This window comes from Juglans regia, chromosome 2 (assembly GCF_001411555.2).
Source record: "Juglans regia cultivar Chandler chromosome 2, Walnut 2.0, whole genome shotgun sequence".
NCBI lineage: Eukaryota > Viridiplantae > Streptophyta > Magnoliopsida > Fagales > Juglandaceae > Juglans > Juglans regia.
Window position 1 is genome coordinate 4,823,129 of NC_049902.1, and position 24,747 is coordinate 4,847,875.

Sequence of the window (24,747 nt, forward strand, 5' to 3'; positions counted from 1 at the left end):
GACAACAGTGAACCATTTCTCTTTTACTTTCTGTCTATCTAGTTTAGTAGTTGTTTTCTTGTCTATTTATTGTACAAACATATGGCATGAAATATCAAGTATTTGCCCAGAATTTGTTAGTGGCATTAGAGGGGTTCTAGCTCCTCGAATTTCCAGTCTGTTATTTTAATATTTCAATATTATTAAGTTCATAACATTCACGCTAGTAAGGTTTCGTCTGTCCCATTATCTCTCTATCCCTTCTCTGCCCAACTACAGCTCTCACTCCCGCTCAATCTCTGTTCCAGATCGATTTCCAGTTGCATATTGGAGCTGATCCCTCGCTGGAATATTGCATATCGGAGTATTGTTGGGAGATGATTTTCAGGTAATAGGAATGAACTCCCTAACCCTCCAGGTACGGGGCAATAGATATCATTTATTTGGATTTTTACAGAGCATTTTTATTTTGTACATAGAACGAAATGAAGGCAGATAGTATATCTAAGCAATACAGTCGAGAGCCTACTCAGTTTCCAGTTGATTACAACTTGCGCCTTACCAATACCCCTAGTGAAAATGCCAAGATGGCTGTCATAAGAATTCCCTTATTTCTTTTAAGAATCTCCACAACATTTTCCGAATTTGTATTCTTCAAATCCTTTATGATCTCTCCATAGAACCCTGCATTTCTCTTTCCGTCTACCACTTGCTTTGGGACAGTGACAAAGAGGATTTCACCACTGAATTTTCCAATGTTCTTATCCATGTCTGTATTTTCTGGCACTTTAATGGTTTGCTCAATATAATCAATTTTGTCTTCACGTACTTTCTTTTCTCCACTGATCATCAAGTTGCCAGAGCCAGTAATTTGAAGCTGAACCTCATCATTCTTGAAACCTAAAAGACCACACAAAATGAGAAAAACTAATTACATTATTCTTGATTTCAGCCATAACACAATACTAATTCCTTTGGTTGGAATACAATATTTTGTCACTTTTAAATAAAGTTTCCATGATAAAACTTTGGTGCTTCATTAGCTTTTTCAATCATGCCTAGAAAAAGTTATTCCCACCATTCCATGAAGAAAAATCACTCACCAATTTTTCCTTGAGGAAGATGGTTGGCATTTCCCTTGCTCTTCTTCTCGTCTTCTCTTTGGGAGCCACTGCCATTTCCTTCTACGTTCTCATCTGTTCTCTTTTCTTCTACCACTTGCTTTGGGATAGTGACATACAGAATCTCAGCACTGAATTTTCCAGTGGTCTTATCCATGTCGGTATTTTTTGGCACTTCAAAGGTTTGCTCAAAATAAACAATTTTTTCTTCATCTACTTTCCTTTCTCCACTGATCATCAAGTCGCCAGAGCCAGTAACCTGAAGCTTAAGCTCATCCTTCTTGAAACCTAAAAGACCACACAAAATGAGAAAAACTAAGTACATTATTTTTTATTTCATCCATAACACAATACTAATTCCATTGGTTGGAATAAAATATTTTGTCACAAAAAAAAAAATAAAGCATCCATGATAAAACTTTCGTGCTTTATATACATTTTTCAATGCCTAGAAAAAGTTATTCCCACCTTTCCATGATGAAAAATCACTCACCAATTTTTCCTTGACAAAGATGGTGAACTTTTCCCCAATAAATAAATAAACAAAATTTTACAAGAAACAATTATGCAGCTTTTGGTGAGCATATAGTTAATCTATTTGACTAATGCTATGTACAACCCTAATTAAGGTGTGCAAGTGCCGCATATTCTCTTTAAAAAAATAAAAAGTAGAATCCATCATTCAAAAAATAATTTTTTCATGTGGGTTCCAGATTTGAACACTTTTTTTTCTAGAGGATTGCACATCCTAAGCTCGCAACTATCATTTCTCAAACTTATCATGAATATGCTTTTCTTAAAGCATAATGGCTGGAAGAAATTAATGCATCATATCTCATGTAATGGAAAGTGAAGGTCTTCCCCCTAAATATTCACATGAAGTTTTATCAGGAAAAGAAATGGTGACAGAGTTTTGCATTCACTACCAGGTAGATTAACAAGGAGATAATGGGTGCTTGGGTCCTCCGTCCAACCCGAAGAAGGTACAATTTGTTCAACTACTGCGTTTTGCCTTCTTGTTCTCCCTCCATGCCCCCTCGTATCTCTAACATTTTCCATAGATGAAACCCACGATCAAGCTGAGCTTTGTTAAAGACGATGAATGTTTTGATGAGGTGATGCTTTGTAATGTAATTATTAGATGTAGTCTTATTTATTTGAAAATGATGAGCAAATCAAGTTTGCTTTTTCGCCATGGATTGAAACTTGAAATACAAACGCTTTCCTTGTGGTTTTATGCTTCCTTATTCCAAGCTTTACCTGTTGGGAAAATTAAGTTTTGGGTGGCCGGTGGAAAACAGGAAAGGTACTGTATTCTTTGCTTTCCTGTTGCCCAAACTCCAAACCACCTCTTTCGGCCTAGCTAGTTTATTGCCTTGATATGCTCTTGCATGAATATGAAATTCATACACGCATGCCTCATCCCTGACTAGTGGCTTTACTTGAGGTTGGATGCCTCTGATCAAGAGTATTATTAATTTTGTATTGGTAGACCCAGCTCCAACAAGTGGCTAGCCTCCTAATGGCACGTAAGTTTTGGGTACCTATAACCCAACAATCACACGAGTCTCTGTTAAATCCACAATGGCACTTTGGGTACCCTCCAAAAGATTTTTGGGACGGGATTTAGCAGCGGGATTTAGCAGCGGATTTATATGAACATAAGATTATTTTTTTCCATTTGGATTTGAAGTGAATTCAGTGATCAAGTCCATGATTAGAATGGAACTTACCAACTGCAATCAAAATATAAAGAGTAATGCTATGTACAGTCATAAAATGCGTAAGTACCGTGTAATCGCTTTAAAAAATAGTAAAGTTCATTATTAAAAAATTAATTTATTTTTATGTGAATCCCATATTTATTCACTTTTTTTCAAAATGACTGCACGGTACTTGCACACTCACGACTGCTAGTATCATTTCTCAAATACAAATTAAGGTAAAATTCTGATGTCGTAGTATTTAATGGAATAAAATTCTCTCTATTTCACTTGAAATTAGTAGTATTCATTTAGTATAAAACAATGAATATTTTGGTCATTTCACATTATGTTAATTAATGAAATGATTAAGGCCCGGTTTAGATAGCAAGAGCCTAATATCCCATCTCATCCCAATATCCAAATACCATGGACATAAATAATTTTCAATTTCAAATCTTCTTATTTTTCTTCCTATCATCACTAATCATTACAATTTTTCTAGACTTCCAAACAAAATATAAAAAATAATTCAAGTTTTCAAATCTCAAGACAAAAATATTATTAAAAAATTATATTCTAACAATATTTTAACTTATAATATTTTTATTCAATTTTTTCTCTCTCATTTTCCAAAACCATATAAAATATCAAACTCAAACCATTTTACTATTATTCACAAACCATTTCACTATTATTCATAAATACGCTTCACTACTTATCTTACATTTTTCAAAATTTCATAAAACAACTTAATTCAAATAATTTCATTACTATTCATAAACTACAAATCTCAAGTAGAGTTTAGGACTATTTCTCTCAATACGCAATCTCATACATAATAATTTTTTAAAAAGCACGCACTTACCAATAGGCTCAGCTTCCATAAACAAAAGACATTTGCATAACTACAAAGTCAACGACTCATATTTAGGGTCAAACTCACAATATGAACATTAGATTCTAGTCAACAAATCCAATTAAGACTTTTATGAATCCCCAAGGTAACCATAAATATTATTCAGCAAATTTAATTTACGACTTCAAGGATACGAAATGAATCTCTTGTAATTCAACAATTGCATATGAGATAATTAAACTTTGTTTTTTATCAAGGGTAAAGCGATTAGGGTCTTTGCCTCTAAGGACAATCATAACAGTCTAACTACTACTTTTAATGATTTGTTCAGATCGCATCACAAACTCACTTAATCAAATTAGTCATATTTACCCTATAATAAAATTTCAATCTCTAACTCTCACGAGTAAATCTTAAATGAAACACCAAACAGTATAGACAAAACAAGATTTTTTTGGCATTCTCCATCTTATTAATTGTATATGGATTTTGAACAAAAGCTCACATAAATTATTTTTGTAAACAATCTCACAAGACATAACGTCTTAGCTACTTTTTACAAACTCATGATATCTACTACCTTGTAATATGGAAAACTGCTCATTAGGTACCAAATAATAATTTAAGACAACTAGATCATTATCTCTCTTAGTAAGACATTTTTCTAGGTTTGTCAACAGTGTTCAAAAAATTTATTTTATTCAACAGGTCGTAAATAATAACAAGTAAGTATATTGGATATCTATGAATAGACGGTTGATTTAGACTTTAGACTACATGAAAATAGTACCAACAACATTTATACTTTTGTACCAAAATAGTACAAGTAGTAATCATTCACTCAAAATACTTCATACCTTAAATATCACGAAAGATAACCATCTAAGTTTTCTACAAAAATAAACTATTTAACTCATTCTAGAAAAGTCTCAATGAATGTGCAATCAATGATTATCTAAAGATGACTCAATTAGTGCCAAGAGATGGATTCATACTTCCATCAACTCCACTTTTCAATTGTCAATCACCCTAGATTGGATCATATATGTAAAGTGAATTTTAAATTCTATATTAGGGTTTATACCAAGGTTTTGAATTTCGTTCCATACCGGCCGGTACGGCCGAAACTTTTCGTACCGGCCGTTCGGCCGGTACAGGGATTATATTCATTTCGTATCGGCCAAAATACCGGCCGGTACCGAACGTACCGGCCTAAATTTTGGCCTATACCGGCCGATATTTCGGCCAGTGTTTTTTTTTTTTTTTTCATTTTTTCAAACTACAAGTTTATTTTTTAACCCTCAATTCAGACTAGACTATTTATAATTTATATATATGTATTTATATATAATTTATTTATATATCGACTATTCCGAAATGTTATCCCGAAACGCTATCCCGAAACGGTATCGGTACCGATATATTTCGTTCCAGTGCCTTGACCGGTACAGCATCCGGTACGGTATTCAAAATATTGGTTTATACTATGTGAATTCAATACCTTTAGAAGAGAACATATTACAAATATTCAATCATAGTCTCTAAGTGATGAGAGAATATTTTTATATTACTATCACATTATCACTAGTGGTACATCTTCATTCGAAGGTATACTCCCACTAGTTAGTGAATTACTCTCACAATTTTTGGTATTTTTTATAATAAAAAATGAAAATATGAATATTAAGGTAATGTGCAATAAATTTTTTTTTTTAAAAAAAAATTGTTAATAAAATCTACAATACCTCACTCTCACTAAAAATATGAGAGTTTCTTGCTCAAGCAAAAACATTCAAACTTAAAGCCTCAATATTTCCATATAAATTGAATTCATATTTACAAAAAGTAATTACACAATCACCCACCCTTACTAAAAGGAGAATGAACTTGGTCTAAGGACGACATGTCAGAATTAAGGAGAATGAACTTGCACTAAAAAACATTTTAAATTAATGTGTGCCAGTAAAGAATGTTGTTAACTAACCAAAAATACTTGCAAGTTTTAAAAAGTATCTAGTTATCTATGAGTTAATCTAAATGGCTTTAATATTACAATGCACAACCTCAAATAAGAGAGCAATTAATCTTTATGCTACAAAATAACCACTCAGCTTACATTATTACCAACAAAATTCTCAAAGGAAAAATTGTGCTTTAGCTCTATGTGTTAGTTAATATCTCCAATTTCTATGAAAATTGTAGTGCATGTGTCACATGCATACTTAAAATTCTATTCAAGAAGTTTTTGAAGATTTTTATGATAATGATGGTCTAAGATTATCTAACACTTAAAGAATCGTTGTTATTATCAACTATTGCTTATGGAGGAGATTCTTGCACCTTATAAATTGCATATCCAATCTCGAGGTTTTCTTCTCGGTTATCCCAAAGTTACTATCATACATTCATCTAGTTGCACATACATCTAAGAAAGTTGTCGCATCAATCTAAGTTAGAATAAAAATAATTAACACACATTACATGATAAAAAATTTGCTAAGCTTTCTAATAAGCTATTGTGCCACAATGCTTAATATTAATTTCTAACTTAATTTTTGCACAAACTTCTATTGCATTGGAGATGAATTCTATATCAATCTCAACCATACTGCCATTAGGATAAAAAAAACAATTCTTTCCTAAATTGAAAGAAAATCTATTTGGGCTAATCATGAGCATGATCTATAGATACTCAATTACTTGATCCTCTATTTTATCCTATATTACAAATTTGAAGACTAATGAGCTTATTAGTAATAAAATAAGCTCATACAATTTAATCACAATACATATATAAAATTGTCACATTTTGCCCAAATATTTACTATTCAAGAAAAATAATAATTCAAGAAATTTATAACATAAAATAAAATTTCTAGCAAATGTGAGAAAAAAATGACCTTATAATATCATGGCATGTATGCATTCAGCATCCGTAATGATCATACAAAAACAAATATATTTCTTAAAAAAATATACATGGGGCATAACCATTTAAGAAATGTTAAAAAATATATATATCGCATATCATGGTTAATTGTCGTTTCTTATAAAAAACAATTAATAGTAGCATCTTGTTAATTTATTATGTTTTGTTTTTTATTTTTTCAGATTTTTCGATTGTCGTTCAAGTGTTGAATCTCATCAAATTTGTTCTTAAGAAAAAAAACACATTATATAGTGCATGTTGTATGGTTAGTCCAAGGAAAGATAAGATTAAAACTTTATAGATCAGATGGGCTGAGAGACTAATCGGAAAACCAAAGATTTTATCAAAATGGTTAATTGCAAAGTTTGTATCTGGGTCACATTCTTACGATTTGAGACTTGAAATTTTAACTTATACAAAATTAATACATAAATTTTAAAAATGTCACAATTAGTACCATCGTCAAACTCCCATAAGAACCCAAAGTTATATATATTAACAATGAGGAAGAAAGGCAGGCAATAGACTAAAAAACCTGCCTATATTAGTACTGGTTCTCCTCTCTTCTGTTCCCTACATCTCATTTTGTTTCTTTACTTCATTTAGAGTCATGGTACTCTGTCACACATCCCAGCGGCTAAGTGATCAAGAAAAGGTGAGGAACTAAAGAGATTAGAGAAGGCTATGGAATATGAAATCGAGGGAATTGAGTTTATGGAGGCCAATAGGCCTGGGCCGAAAGCCTTTGCAAGATTGGACTTCTTTCTTTTTGTTTTAACTGTTTCAGGGTATGTTAAGTGTTTGAGTTAGGGGCCTGTGAGCCCAAGTTATGGTACATTTCCATATGTTAGTGTATTTTGTTGCTTTCTAGTTGGTTCTTTCCGTTACAAGGTAACGGTCTGCAGATGGAAGATTCGTCTGCCACTCCTAATACATTCCATACTATAAGACAAGTATTTTCACAAAAATATAATTCTGTTATTTCTTTCTATCTCTTTTGGCACTTTTTTCCTTTTATAATTCTTGGGGGATCTCACTTTTGAAGTGAGCTTTTTACTGTGTTCCCCTTATTGATTTCCTTTCCTACTAGATGTTTGAGAGGGTCGTGACAATTTGTTATCAGAGAGGGATCCCAAGTGAGCAGCTATGGCAGAAAGTACCCGCCTCAACCTACTTCAAGATGGTCTCAACTCCCTTAAAAAGTCAATCGATTCCTAACTCAAAAACCTAGAAACATAAATGTTGGCCCTAAAAGTGTAGCCTGACTCTGTTATGCAACAATTAGCATCACTCACCTTAGAGCGAGCATATTGAGCAAGGAGTGAAACCCCACTAGATAGGTAAAAATCAACTTCCCTAATTTCTATGGAGATGACCCTAGTGGCGGGTTATACAAAACCAACCATTATTTTTCATATCACAACACCTTACCAACACAAACTTAGGCTGACCTCTTTCCACATGGAGGGATAAGCCTTAGTTTGGTTTCAGGATTCAGAGGAGTTAGGAGAGGTTAAGAACTGCGAGAGCTTAACTAAGACCCTCTTAGTGAGGTTTGGACCATCTTCATATGATGATCTAATGGAGACACTATCAAAACTCAAACAGTCTGGTATAATGGAAGAGTATAAGGCTAATTTGGTACAAATTAAGTTGCTTCCTCAATGGGTTAAGGGACAAAATTAGGCTACCTATGAGAATGTTCAACCTACCAACCTATTGACAGCATAGAGTCTTGCCAAAAGCCAAGAGGAAAACATAGGGGTAAGAACGAGAAACCATAAAATACCATGTTCTCACCAAGAAAACCTCAAACACAACCCAACTTCCACGATTTCTAACCCCAAAACAAGCTCCAAAGCCATTATACCTCTCCAGAAGATTAAACATCAACGGATGAAAGAAATGAGAGACAAGGGCCTAGGCTATTATTGTGATTCCAAATGGAATCGAGGCCATAGATGTCAACAACCCAAGCTTTTTTTTATTAATGAAGTTGAGGAGGAGATAGTTGAACCCCCAATTATGGAAGAGGAACATGAAAAGGTAGAGAAATTGGATTTTGTGACTAATTCAACACAACCTGAAATTTCCCTACATGCCCTTTTTGGATCCTTGACTCCTAAAAGTATAAGGGTTAAGGGTAGGGTAGGAAACCAAGAAGTGGCGATATTGATAGACTAGGGAAGCACCCACAACTTTGTGGATCCCTCTGTGTTGGAGAAGGGGGGAATTCTAGTAGAACCCAATGAAAAAATAAGGGTGAGAGTGGCCAATGGTGAACAAGTGTTGAGTGAAGCGCATTGCACAACACTTGGAATAAAAACTCAAGGGTCGGTGGTTTTTGTGACTAATGTTTATATTTTGGTGCTTGTGGGTTGTGATATGGTTTTGAGAATGCAATGGTTAAAGGAATTTGGGCACATTTGTGGAATTTGAGAAACCTCTCAATGCAATTTTAGCAAAGTGCAAAAATAGTGGAGTTACAAGGATTGTGCCCCTCACACTTAATTGAAGAATGAAATATTAAAAAAATAACGGGCTGGAAAAAAGGGCTAGTACTGCAATTAATTGAAGAAAAATAAGGGAACACAACAGAAGAAATACCCCCAGCCATTCAATAAGTTCTCAACCAATACAATGAAGTTTTCGGTGATCTGACAAGCCTACCCCACCTAGATCTCATGACATTGCCATTACTCTATTCCCAAACACTAATAACCTTCTGTGAGGCCCTGCAGTTACCCATATTTTCCAAAAAGATGAGATTGAGAAGATAGTAAGGGTGTTGTTCATTTCTGGAGTAATAAGATCAAGCCAAGGCCAATGGGATATGGAGAATGTGTGTGGATTATAGGGCCCTAAATAAGGTGATAATGAATGATAAGTTTCATATTCCAGTGGTTGAGAAATTATTGGATTAGATGAGTGGGTTAAGGGTTTTCTCTAAGCTAGAATTGCGATCGAGTTATCACCAAATAATGGTCAGACCAAAGGATGTACCTGAAATGACATTTAGGACTCATAAATGGCATTATGAGTTCTTGGTTATGCCTTTTGGCTTAACCAATGCCCCTCCACGTTTCAAAGTTTGATGAATGAGGTTTTTTGGCCTTATTTAAGGAGGTTTATCTTGATATTTTTTTATAGCATCTTGGTGTATAGCAGATTCATGGAGGAGCATATTAAGCACGTAAAAGTGGCCTTGGAAGTGCTTAAACAACATTGTTTATTAGCTAAAATTTCAAACTGCATATTTGCTACTAATGAAGTTTCATACTTAGGGCATTTGATTTCATTTAAAGGGGTGACAGCTGACCCTGACAAACTATAGGCCATAAGGGATTGACCATTTCCCACTTCCTTAAAAATATTGAGGGGATTCTTGGGGTTGACTTTGTATTATAAAAGGTTTATAAGGGGTTACAATAGCATTGCAACCCCATAGACCCAACTTTTAAAAAAGGACTAGTTGTGTGGGATGAAGCTATTGTAACTCAGCCTCCAATGTTAGCCCTCCCTATTTTTCCGTGCCCTTTATTATTGAGTGTGATGCATCGAAAAGTGCTATTGGGGCTATCCTAATACAAACGGTTAAACCTATAGCATTTTTCAATCTAACTCTAAGGGGTAAAGTGTTGTCCTATCAACTTATGAGAAAACGTTGTACGCATTAGTGATGGCTATGCAGAAATGGAGGCCCTATTTTCTTGGGCACCCTTTTATGGTCAAAACTTACCACCAAAGCCTTTAGTATTTACTGGAGCAAAAACTAGGGACTCCTATGCAACATAAATGGATCTCTAAACTACTAGGGTATGACATGTTGGTGGAGTATGAGAAGGGGCAAGATAACAAGGCAGCAGAGGCCTGTCCAATTAAAGTATAAAATGTCTAAGGTAGAGGCAATTGTTGCAGATATTTCATTTCCTACTATGGATTGGCCGAAAGAAGTAAGAGATGGTTATCAAGAGGACCCTAAGGTCCAAGAATTGTTGATGAAGTTCCAACAAGGGGGGTTACCTTCCTCTTATACCAATAGAGATGGATTTGTGTTTTATAAGTAGAAGTTGTGGGAAATGGCAATGCTTTCAAGCATAAATTACCGAATCTATTACACACCATTCCAGTACATGGTCGTTCAGGGTATGACAAACCATACATTGGGTTAGGAGGGATTTTTTTGGGTTGGCATGAAGAAGGATGTCAATGACTTCATTAGGGGTTGTGACACTTGCTTGAGTGTCAAACCCAATCAAACTAGTTCTAGTGGGCTCCTCCATTCCTTACCAATCCCCTCCCAACCATGGAACCAACTGGATTTTATTGATGGTCTGCCTTTATTCCATGGATTTAATAGTCTATGGGTAGTGGTGGATAGACTCACCAAGTATGGGCATTTTATTCCCATAGCCCATCCCTACATTGCCAAAATAGTGACCCACTCGTTCGCTAAACATGTCATAAAGCTACATGGCATGAGTTTTTCAAAATTTATGGCATAAAGCTACATGGCTCATAAAGCTCAGGAGGAAAGGACTTTCACCATAATTTATTGCATGAGTTTTTCAAAATCCAAGGGATTCAACTGGCCTTTAGCACAACCTTTCACCCCTAATCAGATGGTCAATCCGAGGCAACCAACAAATGTGTGAAAAATTCTTGAATTGCTACATAGGAGAGAGGCCAAAGGATTAGGCCCTATGGATTCCTTTGGCTAAGTGGTGGTATAATGCCAACCAACACTCATCCATTCAAACCAACCACCCTCGAAAGCCTATATGGCTACCCACCACCTCAGTTAATAACCTATTTACCGTGATTAACTAGATTGAAAGTAGTAGAGGAAACCCTAAAGACACTGGAATGTACCCTATCTGTAACACCCCTTCCTGTAGGTCAAGAATATTACGTACGTTTGGAACATAATGCTCGGTAAAGAGATTCAATCACATAAAATACCTCATACATTGGATCATAAACCTAACCTAGCATGACAGTCTTTCATTACATAAAAGTTGAAACATAAAGAAATGATCTAAACTAGTTCTTTGTGATACGAACACTGCTTAAATGTTTAAATCAAACACTATGTCTCTAGAATTTTATTCTACTCCTGGCACTTCTGCTCTGTATCCACGAAATCATCATCTGGGACATTAAAACATAAAATAGAGAAACAAACAAATGAGTTGAAGACTTAGTAATAGCACATCATACTGTAAACTTAACTTATTTTAACATTAGGCTTAATTTTGAAAACTTACATACGTCGTCACAATATACACATAACATATGGATCATTCTTTAGCAACATAATCAGAATCAAACATAATCATGGAAATACATGTAACATGGATGCATGGATGACAAACTCAAGCATTTCCTATCATTCGTACATGATTTATTCATCTTGTCTTTCACTTATTTGGTAGCCATCATAATTTGTGTGCATTGGTCCAATTGTCGTTGACCGTATTTAACATATCATAATATAGGGTGAACCATGCTTGTGTCTGTGGCACCGTAGAATGTACCATAACATGTAGTGAAACATGCTTGTGTCCTTGCTATCACAAAACATATGGTGAACCACACTTGAGTCCATGTCACCGTATATCATAACTTGTGGTGAAACACGCTTGGGTTTGTGTCACCTCAAAACATCATAGCTTACATGTGTGGACCACACTTGAGTCCATGGCTTGCACATCCATCCATAACATAAGGCCAATCTTATAGCTTGCATGTCATTCATGTGGTTTCTTATTAACTTTCATAATACATATGAACATGTTGACTTCATGATTGTACATGACATGACATACTCTTGTGCATGGCATAACATTAAATATGGCATATTATTACGAGTCTTACGCAATACATCATAGCATAGTCATGGCATAACATGACCTAAACATTACGTAAACATTACATGGCATACATGTGATTTTCATAACATATTATCCATTCTAACAACAATCCATATCAGCATAGCATACATAATCTCATTCACAAGCATATCCTCGTAATTCATAGAGGATCATGAAAAGTGGCTAACCTTGAATTGACTTGCAGCGTAGCATAGATAAACATCACATTTTCATGTAAAACTAGAATATTTACCACACTCATAGAGTTATGATCATGCTACTTACTTCTTAGTGTTGCTTCTTGGATCCTACTTCGTAGCTCGTTACCTCTAGACGTTACTAAATTTCTAGAAATAGTGTCATAGTATTCTACTCAATTGAATACATATTACAGATTTTAAATCTAAATAAATATTCAACTATATACTAAATTCTATAAATACTAATATCATATAATTATTAAAAATTAAAATATCACAAGAGAGGATGAAAGATATGATGCTCTTAATCCCCGCTTGGAATTTGTCAGATTTTGAAGCATTGAGACATGCAATACAAAGTTATATACTCCCGTGCATAACAGATAATATTAAATGCACCTAATATGTTTCTAGCAGTATGCAATAATCATAGCAGATTTTTTTTTCTCAGACATAAGTTGCACCAGAATAACTAAATCCCAAATACTTTCCATAATATTAATACATAGATAACATCATCATCCATCCAAACATGTCTTTAACACAAAAGAGAGACATTGTTCTAGATCAAAAACTTCCTAATTACAAAAGACCAAATAATCTCCCGACTACACATTGAGTCGGTCACATAGCTCTGCTATCAACAATAATATTACATTCAGAAACTAGACGATGGACTCCATGAGGTCCTCTAAACGAAGCCTCTTGCTACCTGGCCTCGTCTAGTCTTGTCCTGGAATAGTTTCTACCATTCCAGGGGGAGTGGTAGTTAGGACAACCACAATGAAATCTTACAATTTTAGCAAGTTATGCAAATAAACTACCAATAGTTTACAAAACAGGGATGATAATAAACATGGCATGTAGGCATGATTGACATGACCTTACTTTTAAAAGAAAAATGACATCATTGACATTAAAGTTTTCATACTTCTTAACATGCTTGCTTTCACAAACAGATTTCATTCATTCTCTATCTTGTTCTTACAAAGAAGGGATGACTCACGGTTCTCCATAAATCATCTACTCTTACAGGTTACCGCATCACATCACAGGTCCATCTAGCAGCTGTGAGTCACAGCACGTAATCAGAGTCTTACCTTATGGTGTTTGCATTACCATCAGTCAATATCACCAACTAGCATTAGGTGTCTTTTAACTTTGTTCCGGTGATCTTGTGATCCCATTTGAAGCCTATTGATGGTTCTTTGTCAATCTAAGAGATTCCACTCTATTTTATTCACTCTAAAGTGGACGTGAGAGTTCTACTAGGATAGTCTACCATCCTAGCATTTGGAGTCGTGATAAAAACTTAGCATTTCATGCTTGACTCATAATTCGTGACAGACTCGTATGTTTCATGACATATATTCATGCTATGTGATAGATATTCATGCTTATGACCTATGGCATCATGTAATAACATAGTTATTGAAAATATAACAAGAATTTAAATAAAACATGATTCACTTTGCATGGAGTTTACTATATAACATATTATCATATACAAAGAGTAAGTTAGAAACTAACTTACAGAAATACTTGCAATTAAAAATTTAATGGGCTGACATGGGAGGTACAAGATAGGGTATGGGGCAGGACAATCATAGGTAACTTGGGTGTGGAAGGAGCCATGTTGGGGTGAAATCCTTGCACCCAATGAACCAATCTGGGGGATCAGTTTGGTGTTTTGAACCTCGACCTTGGAGGGCTATTATGAAGGGGTATGGGGTTGGGCTAGAGGCTAAAAAGAATGCACACATGGCAATGCATGGGCATGGCAAGCTGTACAAGGGCGTTTTGGTTGCTTGCAAAAGTTGTTCAAGTCAAATGGGAATGGGGGACATGCAAACCAATTGGGGTGGAGGGGCATGGTTTTGGGTTTCAAATTTAAGCCCAATGGACCTGTGGTCTTTGGTAGTACAAAGGTTTAACTGGGGGCATGGTGTGTGTAAGAGGTGTAAGTGTTTGTAAGAGAAGCATGGGTTTAACTTGTTTCATACTCAATCTCCTTACACATGTGTACTAACCTTGACATACGCAAAGGTGGTCCAAATGTCTAGTGATGATGGTGACATGTGTTCTAGAGGTTCCCTAGTGTCTCTAAGCTGATTTGGGCATCCTACATTGCAATGTGATAGCTAGTTGATGACGTGGTGCCTTTCAATTGGCCCATTTCGCACTCAAAAATGATGAAGCTTTTTGTTACACCATAAAATTTGAAAAATTCATTCAAATCTAACGGCGCAATCCATTTCATCAAATTTGATCCTAAGTGTCTCAAAAAATCCCAAATGTCTTCCATTCGCTTAGCGGATCATAATTCAACTACAATAACAAATCAAAATCTAACCCATGAAATTTCTCCCTAGTTTTCATGGCATATCTAATTTCTAATTAAAAAAAATTATTTCCATCAAATTTTTTTGGGGTGTTACATCCTCCCACCTTAACTGGAGATTTCATACTCAAAATCTAAGGGTACGTACAAAAAAATATCTTAAGCAGATAATATATAAAGGAGAATACTCATAAAACTAAAGCCCTTCATTAGCCTTGGAGTCAGTGGGTGATGACGGTGGTGGTATCTCTGATCCAGCCAATGTGATGTCTTGAGGGAGATAGTACAATGTGTCATCCTCGAAATCGTAGTATATGTTGATGATTAATCCAGAGTCAACCTCAAATGCAACCAGGTCATCATCACTAGAAGATTGTCCCTCCTTTAGACAGCAGTATAGATGAATGGAGAATAGAGGCGTACTTGCATGAGAGTGTAATCGTGCGTGGCAACAAAAATATCATAAACTCATATATGGTTTTAATGGTTTAAAAGAAACGGGTGTGGGCTTGGGTCTTTGTCTTTTTCTGGAGTCATTGATCACGACTCAATTTCTAAAAATAATTCAACTAGTTCAAAAATTTTCTCGACTCATAAAAAGATGTTTAACCTAATTATCAACACCAAAGAAAAATCATAAACCTCCAAAACAAAACTTTTAAGCCCGTAGTCTATTCCAAAAAAAAAAAAACTCGAATGCTCAATTGGGTTTTTCATACGCATAAGCCCAAAAATATATAAAAATCGAGCTTGATTGGGTCTGGGTGTTATAAATAAGGGTAAAAAAAATCGGTGAACTAGTAAACTGGACTGGACCGGACTGAACCGGTGGGTTTGGTCCAGTACCGGGTTTGGTTCGGTTCGGTACTGGTTTTATTTTTCTCAAAACCGGTAAAAATCGGCCCCGTTTCAGTTTTCCTTTTTCTAACACCAGACCAAATTGGACCAGACCGGTTCATAAATATATTTTAGTTTTTTATATTGTGTAAAATATTTTTTATATTATATATAATTTTTATATATAATATATATTGTAACGCCCTAATAGATGGCTCAAACCACACGGCCTATACTCCAAAAGGACTAGTCAATGATACAATTGGAGCCTCATTGAAACCTTATAAAGAGCAAGAACTTTTCCTTCCCAAGCAATGTGAGATCTCATACCCCACCTACCATTATCCATATTTTATGTGGTATCACAATCTACCCCCCTTAAATTTTCGACGTCCTCGTCGGTCCTATTCATTGTAGGTAACTCGGCTCAAATCCCACAATTCTGGTTAGGATAGTCTCTGATACCATTTGTAATGCCCCAATGGAAGGCTCAAATCACATGGCCTATACTCCAAAAGGACAAGTCAATGATAAAATTGGAGCCTCATTGGAACCTTATAAAGAGCAAAAACTTCTCCTTCTTAATCAATGTGGGATCTCATACACCACCTACCTTTATTCATATCTTATGGGGTATCACATATATAATTATATATAAAATAATTTTACATTATATGATAAATTACTAATTAATATAATATTATATTTTAAAATCTTATATCACTATAGTCTATTGTATTAATAGTTATACTAATACTATATCACTATATATTATAATATACTATAATATATCACTATAGTCTATAATACAATTATAATATACTATAATATATTATCACTATATTATTATATGCTATAATATACTATATTATATGTACTATATAATATATTGGAAAAATCAGAAAAATCAGACCGAACCGGTAAAACTGAAAGTACTGATTTAGGGGTGTAGCCGGTGCAATATCGATTCTTCAAGTTTTAAAACCGGTATATACTGGTTTGGTTCTAAAATATGTCAAAAATTAGACCGAATCGGACCAGTTACACCCCTACACACCGATCGCCTGTTTATGAATTTCTCCTCATCTCTTTTCATTCCTTCACACAAAAGCATCCACCGCCACATTTGCCTTACCCGGGTGGTACTTAATGTTACACTAATAGTCACTAATCGTTTTGAGACACCTTCTTTATCTCATATATAAATTTTTTTGCAAAACATTTACTTAAGGCTCTTGTGATCTGTGAATACTTCACACTTTTCGCCATACAAGTAGTGTTTTAAATCTTCAGGGTGAACACCACTGTAGCTAACTCCTAATCATGGGTAGGGTAATTCTATTTGTAGTTCTTCAACTGATATGAAACATAGGTGACTACTCGCCCTTCTTGCATTAGTACACATCCAAGACCTGCTTTAAATGCATCACTATATACTACATATGGCTTATGAGACTCTAACAATGTCAACACTGATGTCATTGCCAATTTCTTCTATAATTCAAGTAAACTTCCCTCGCACCTATCACTCTAAACGAACCTTTCATTCTTCTTGGTTAGGATAGTACATGGTCCAAACAGTTTGGAGAAACCCTCAACGAATCTCTTGTATTAATGGGCCAATCCTAAGAAACTCCAGATCTCGTGTATGTTGGTTCATCTCTACCAACTAATCAATACCTCTACCTTACTGGATTGACAACTACTTCGCTGGATATCACATATCCCAAGAATTTGACTTCCATGAGCCAAAACTCATATTTGCTGAGTTTGGTGTGTAGCTTAGATCTTTTAGTCTACTCAGCGCCGAACCAAAGTGCCTTCGATTTTCTTACTCACTTTTTGAATAGATTAAAATGTCATAAAACACAACAAAGCTATCTAGGAATGGCCTGAATACTATGTTCATCATATCCATAAATGTCACAGGAGCATTGGTCAACCCATAGGGTATCACCAAAAACTCGTAGTGGTTGTACCTTGTCCTAAAAGTAGTCTTTGGTACGCCCTGCTCTCTGAACTTCAGGTGATGATATCCTGATCATAAATCTATCAAAACACTGATGCTTCTTATACTTGATCTCATAGGTTGTCAATTTGAGGTAACAGATACTTGTTGTTATCATCACCTTGTTCAACTCTCTATAGTCAATACACATCCTCATTGAACCATCCTTATTCTTCACGAACAATACATGGGCACCCCAGGGTGAAGAACTAGAGCAGCAATGACAGTTGCTGGTGACGGTGCTGAAGTAGATTAGTAATTTGACAACCAGCTATGATCAATTGGCTGTTACAACAAGTGCCAATAATTCAAATTAGGGCTCCTCTGGGTGATGACAATTAGTGGCAATCCGCTATTTGATGGAAATATAAGGATTCAAGCTCGAGCACTTAGGCTGAATTTTCCAAGGTTTGATGGTTCGGAACCCATAGAGTGGATTCTCAAGGCTCAGCAATTTTACGCTTACTATACTACTTCAGAAGAACACAAATTGCAAATTACTTCCTTCCATATGGAAGGTAAGGCTCTCTCATGGTATTGTAACTATTGTTGGTTGATGGATTCCAACCCAGTTCATTCCTGGGAGGAATTTGTGGTGGCACTCAAGGTCCCTTTTTGGCCTTCAGCCTATGAGCATCTGGTTGGGGCTTTCACAAAGCTCTGCCAGATTGACTCAGTGGAGGAATACCAAACCCAATTTGAGATACTATCCAATAGGATCAATGGGTTTATAGAGGAGTTCCACATTAGCACTTTTTTTAGTGGGCTATGAGAGGATTTGCGGATTGTGGTGACCATGTTTTAGCCTACAATGTTGCTGGCTACTTTTGGGCATGCAAGGTTATAGGAAGAAGAAGTGTGGCATAGGTTCAAAGACCAAAATCCACCCGACCTACCCCAACCCAATACACCTAGATTACCCGCACCTGCACTCATCCTAAGGCTACCCCCATCTCCTCCACATTCTGAAGCAAGAAATCCCTAGCCTAATGACCCACCACCTCTTCCTAACAAAAGACCCACCATACCCAATAAGAGAATCTCCCTAGACCAAAGGCAAGAAAAAAGATTATGCTATTTTGTGACTAAAAATTCTAGTTGGAGCATAGGTGCCGAGCACCTAAATTATTTTTGTTGGAAGAACTAGAACCAGAAGGAGAAGAGGAAGTTTTTTAGAGTATTCCCAATGAACAAGAGATAGGAACCGCCAAGAGCCCACTGAGGAATGAGACTTGCTAGAAATTTCCATTCATGCTATTTCAGGCACACCGTCTCCACAAACTATGCAATTATGGGGTGTAATAAAAAATAAATCAGTGGTTTTCCAAATTGATACATGAAGCACACACAACTTTATGGATCCAAACGTGGCAAAAAAGGAAAACCTTTACATTGACGAAAGTCATGACAACCTAATAGTAATGGTGGCAAATGGGGAGCAGGTTCCAAGTTTGGGGTGTTATGAGGTAGTCTCCTTTCAACTATAAGGTCAATCGTTTTTTGCACACCTATACATACTCACTACCCTTGGTAGGATTTGACCTTGTCATAGGTGTAAATTGGCTCTTTTTATTGGGACCAATTCTTTAAGATTTTACTAAACTTACTATAAAGTTTATGTGGTACGGAAAAACAATTCAGTTACAAGGACTTAGTCCATTAGATCCCACGAGCGAATATTCTATTTGGGAAGACTTAGATGAGCATCGGAGGAAGTCTCCATACCATGAGGGCAAGGTCTTCAGAAAGAGAAGGTTTGTGTTATGGGCAGGACACATGCAAAGGGCAATGTGGGATACAGCGGAAAAGGTGGGATGCTTGAGCCTGGTCACTTGTAGGGTTATCTTTTTACCATTTATTTCTTTTTGGTAGTGTTCTTTTATTTATCAAGTTGATCGGGTCAGTCCATGGTGGAATGGGTCTTATTGGTCTATTGTACATGGGTTTACGGGACGACAGTGAGTCCATTTCTCTTTTACTTTCTGTCTATCTAGTTTAGTAGTTATTTTCTTGTCTATTTAATGTAGAAATTATACCATGCATGCGGGCATTTACAAAGAAAATTATCTATTTGTGACTAGTTATTATAAAGAAAAGTGATTATTTCTTATCAAAATAATTTTATTTTTATCGCAATTAATCGTTATCGTCGCAAATAATCCATTATAAATATTTATTTTTCTTGTAATACATGTCGAATGAAATATCGAGTATTTGCCCATAATTTTTTTGAGGCATTAGAGGTGTTCTGGCTCCTCGAATTGCCAGTCTGTTATTTTAATATTTCAATATTATTAAGTTCATAACATTCACGCTAGCAAGGTTTCGTCCGTCCCATTATCTCTCAATCCCTTCTCTGCCCAACTACAGCTCTCACTCCCACTCAATCTTTGTTCCAGATCGATTTCCAGTTGCATATTGGAGCTCCCTAGCCGGAATATTACATATCGGAGTATTGTTGGGAGATGATTTTCAGGTAATAGGAACTAACTCCCTAACCCTCCGGGTACGGGGCATTAGATATCATTTATTTGGATTTTTACATAGCATTTTTATTCTGTACATATAACGAAATGTAGCTGCTTTCAGGTATGATATGAGATGAAGGCAGATAGTATATGTAAGCAAATACAGGGTCGAGAGCCTGCTCGATCAGTTTCCAGTTGATTCCGACTTACGTGTTACCAATACCCCTAGTGAAAATGCCAAGATGGCTGTCATAAAAATTCCCTTATTTCTTTTAAGCATCTCCACAACATTTTCCGAATTTGTATTCTTCAAATACTCCCTGATCTCTTCAGAAAACCCTACATTTCTCTTTTCTTCTACCACTTGCTTTGGAACAGTGACAAAGAGAATCTCACCACTGAATTTTCCAGTGGTCTTATCCATGTCCATATTTTTTGGCACTGTAAAGGTTTGCTCAAAATAAACAATTTTGTCTTCATGTACTTTCCTTTCTCCATTGATCATCAAATTGCCAGAGCCAGTAATTTGAAACTGAACCTCATCATTCTTGAAACCTAAAAGACCACATGACAAAATGAGAAAAACTAATTACATTATTCTTCATTTCATCCATAACACAATACTAATTAATTCCATTAAAAGACTTTGGTGCTTCATATAGCTTTTTCAATCATGCCTAGAAAAAGTTATTCCCACCTTTCCGTGAAGAAAAATCACTCACCAGTTTTTCCTTGAGGAAGATGGTTGGCATTTCCCTTGCTCTTCTTCCCGTCTTCTCTTTGGGAACCACTGGCATTTCCTTCTACAATCTCATCTGTTCTCTTTTCTTCTACCACTTTCTTTGGGACAGTGACATACAGAATCTCACCAATGAATTTTCCAGTGGTCTTATCCATTTCCGTATTTTTTGGCACTTCAAAGGTTTGCTTAAAATAAACAATTTTTTCTTCATGTTCTTTCCTTTCTCCACTGATCATCAAGTCGCCAGAGCCAGTAACCTGAAGCTTAAGCTCATCCTTCTTGAAACCTAAAAGACCACACAAAATCAGAAATACCAAGTACATTATTCTTGATTTCATCCATAACACAGTACTAAATCCATTGGTTGGAATACAATATTTTGTCACTTTTCCATAAAGCATCCATGATAAAATTTTCGTGCTTCATATACCTTTTTCAATGCCTAGAAAAAGTTCTTACCACCTTTCCATGAAGAAAAATCACTCACCAATTTTTCCTTGAGGAAGATGGTATACTTTTCCCCCAATTTCCCCCAATTAATAAATAGACAACATTTTGCAAGAATCAACTCTGCAGCTTTTGGTGAGCATATAGTTAACCTATCGATATGCTTTTCTTCACAGAAGGTTTTAAAAGTGTAATGGCAGGAAGAAATTAATACATTATATGCCAGGTAATAGAAAGTGAAGGTCTCCCCCCTAGCTAAATATTCACATTAGGTTTTATCTGAAAAAGAATATACAGTGTTTTTAAGTAGAAATGGTGATGGAGTTTAGCAGATTCATTACCAGGCAGATCAACAACGAGAGAATGGGTTCTTGGGTCCTCCCTCCAACGCGAAGAAGGTACAAATTCTTCAACTACTGGGTTTTGCGAGCTTGTTCTCCCTCCACACCCCCTCGTATCTCTAACATTTGCCATAGATGAAAAGCTGAACTTTGTTAAAGACGATGAATGTTGATGAGGTGATGCTTTGTAATGTAATTATTAGATGCAGTCTTATTTATTCGAAAATGATGAGCAAATCAAGTTTGCTTTTTCGCCAAGGATTAAAACTTGAAATACAAACTCTTTCCTTGTGGTTTTATGCTTCCTTATTCCAAGCCTTACCTGTCGGGAAAATTAAGTTTTGGGTGGCCGGTGGAAAACAGGGAACGTACTCTATTCTTTGCTTCCCTGGTGCCCAAACTCTAAACCACCTCTTCGGCCTAGCTAGTTATTTGCCTTGATATGTTATAGCATGAATATGAAATATACTTTTGATATCCCATATGATAAAGATAAGGATAATAATAAGGGTAGGTGGTGGGTGAATGGAATCTCACATTACTTGGAAAGGAAAAAGGTTTTGCTCTTTATAAGATTCTAATGAGACTCTAATTATATTATTGACAGTCAATATTTAGTATAGATCATATAGTTTGAACATTCCATTTGAGTGTTACATACACGCAGTCATCCCTAACTAATGGCTTTACTTGAGGCTGGCTGCCTCTCAAGAGTATTATTACTTTTGTATTGGTTTTTGATTTTCAAGTCTCTCTTGTTTGAGTTGAAAGGCTTAGCTGACCAAAAGATAATAAAATGAGAGGTGCTACTTTGCCGCCTAAGTAGCACCGCTCGTTTTTACCGCTAGTCACTTTTTGTGTTTTTTTATTTTCATATTTTTTTAATATATTTAAATATTTTTAAAAAATAAAAAAATATACTAATACATCTAAAATCATTTCTGAAAAAACAAATCAGAGCAGTACACTATAGCGGTCAACTATGGGCAGCATACAAGCTTTTCTCTAATAAAATTGCATGCTCTTTTTCGCATGAAAATACTATGCCATAGGTAAGTTGCTTGGAAGGTGGGAAATTTGACGACAGGTGGAACTTTGATAAATACCCAACCTTTGATAAGAGGGATAATAGACAGACCCAGCTCCAACAAGTGGCTAGCCTCCAAATGGCACGTAAGTTTTGGGTACCTATAACCCAACAATTAGACAAGTCTCTGTTAAATCTACAATGGCACTTTGGGTACCCACCAAAAGTTTTTTGGGACGGGATTTCGCAGCGGATTTGAAGTGAATTCAGTGAACAAGTCCATGATTAGAATGGAACTTACCAACTGCAATCCAAATATAAATTAAGGTGAAATTCTGATGTCGCAGTATTTAATGGAATAAAACAATGAATATTTTGATCATTTCACATTATGTTAATTAATGAAATGATTAAAGGCCCTGTTTGGATAGCAAGAGCCTCTCATCTCATCTCATCTCAATATTCAAACACTATAAAGACAAACACATTTCAATTTCAAATCTTCTTATTTTTCTTCTAATCATCACCTAATCATCATAACTTTCTCAAACTTCCAAACAGAATACAAAAAATAATTCAATTTTTTTAAATCTCAAAACAAAAATTATATTCTAACAATATTTTAAATTATAATATTTTTATTCATATTTTTCTCTCTCATTTTCTAAAACCCCATAAAACATCAAACTCAAACCATTTTACAACTATTCACAAAATATTTCACTACTATTCATAGATATGCTTCACTATTTTATCTCTCACATTTTTCAAAATTCCATAAAATAACTTAACTCAAATCATTTAACTTATGATCATTTCTCTCGATGCACAATCTCATATATAATAACTTTTCCAAAAACATGCACTTACCAATGGACTCAACTTCCATAAATAAAAGACATTTGCATAACTACAAAGTCAGCGACTCATATTTAAGATCAAACTCACAATATGAATATTAGATTCTAGTAAGCAAATCCAACTGGAACTTTTGTGAATCCTCAAGATAACCATAAATATTATTCAGCAAATTTAATTTAAGACTTCAAGGATACGAAATGAATCTCTTGTATTTCAACAATAACATATGAGATAATTAAACTTTGTTTTTCATCAAGAGTAAAGCGATTAAGGCATTTGCCTCCAAGATCAATCATAACAGTCTAGTCATTACTTTTAATTATTTGTCCAGATCGCATCACAAACTCACTCAATCAAATTAGTCATATCTACGCTCTAATAAAAGTTCAAGCTCTAACTCTCACAAGCAAACCATAATGGAAACACCAAATAGTATAGACAAAACTAAATTTTTTTGGTATTCACTAGCATATTAATTGTATATGGATTTTGAACAAAAGCTCACATAAACTTTTTTTTGTAAACAGTCTCACAAGACATAACGTCTTAGCTACTTTTTACAAACTCATGTCTACTACCTTGTAATATGGAAAACCACTCATCAAGTACCGAATAATAATTTAAGACAACTAGATCATTATCTCTCTTAGTAAGACACTTTTCTAGATTTGCCAACAGTGTTCAAAGAAATTATTTTACTCAATGGGTCATCAATAATAACAACTAGGTATATTGGATATCTATGAATAGACGGTTGATTTAGACTACATGAAAATAGTACCAACAACATTTATACTTTTGATCCAAAACAGTACAAGCAGCAAGTACTTCATACCGTAAATATCACGAAAGATAGCCATCTAAGTTTTCTACAAAAATAACTATTTAACTCATTCTAGAAAAGTCACAATGAATGTGCAATCAATGATTATCCAAATATGACTCAAATAGTGGCAAGAGATGGATTCATACTTACATCAACTCCACTTTTCAATTGTCAATCACCCGAGG

The 24,747-nt window shown here is 35.2% G+C and overlaps 2 protein-coding genes across 2 annotated transcripts; both read right to left on the reverse strand.

Moving 5' to 3' along the window:
* Nucleotides 1-371: 371 nt before the first annotated feature.
* Nucleotides 372-2,286, reverse strand: LOC108999090. The gene is made up of 3 exons (XM_018975889.2): nt 2,027-2,286; nt 1,083-1,388; nt 372-879 (listed from the first exon to the last, which is right to left on the reverse strand). The coding sequence occupies exons 1-3, from the start codon at nt 2,157-2,159 to the stop codon at nt 524-526; spliced, it is 795 nt and encodes a 264-aa protein (XP_018831434.1). The 5' UTR covers nt 2,160-2,286; the 3' UTR covers nt 372-523.
* An 18,033-nt stretch (nt 2,287-20,319) lies between these two features.
* Nucleotides 20,320-22,114, reverse strand: LOC108999091. The gene is made up of 3 exons (XM_018975891.2): nt 21,849-22,114; nt 21,041-21,346; nt 20,320-20,873 (listed from the first exon to the last, which is right to left on the reverse strand). Exons 1-3 carry the CDS (start codon nt 21,979-21,981, stop codon nt 20,503-20,505), a joined length of 810 nt encoding a protein of 269 aa, XP_018831436.1. The 5' UTR covers nt 21,982-22,114; the 3' UTR covers nt 20,320-20,502.
* Between the last annotated feature and the right edge of the window lie 2,633 nt (nt 22,115-24,747).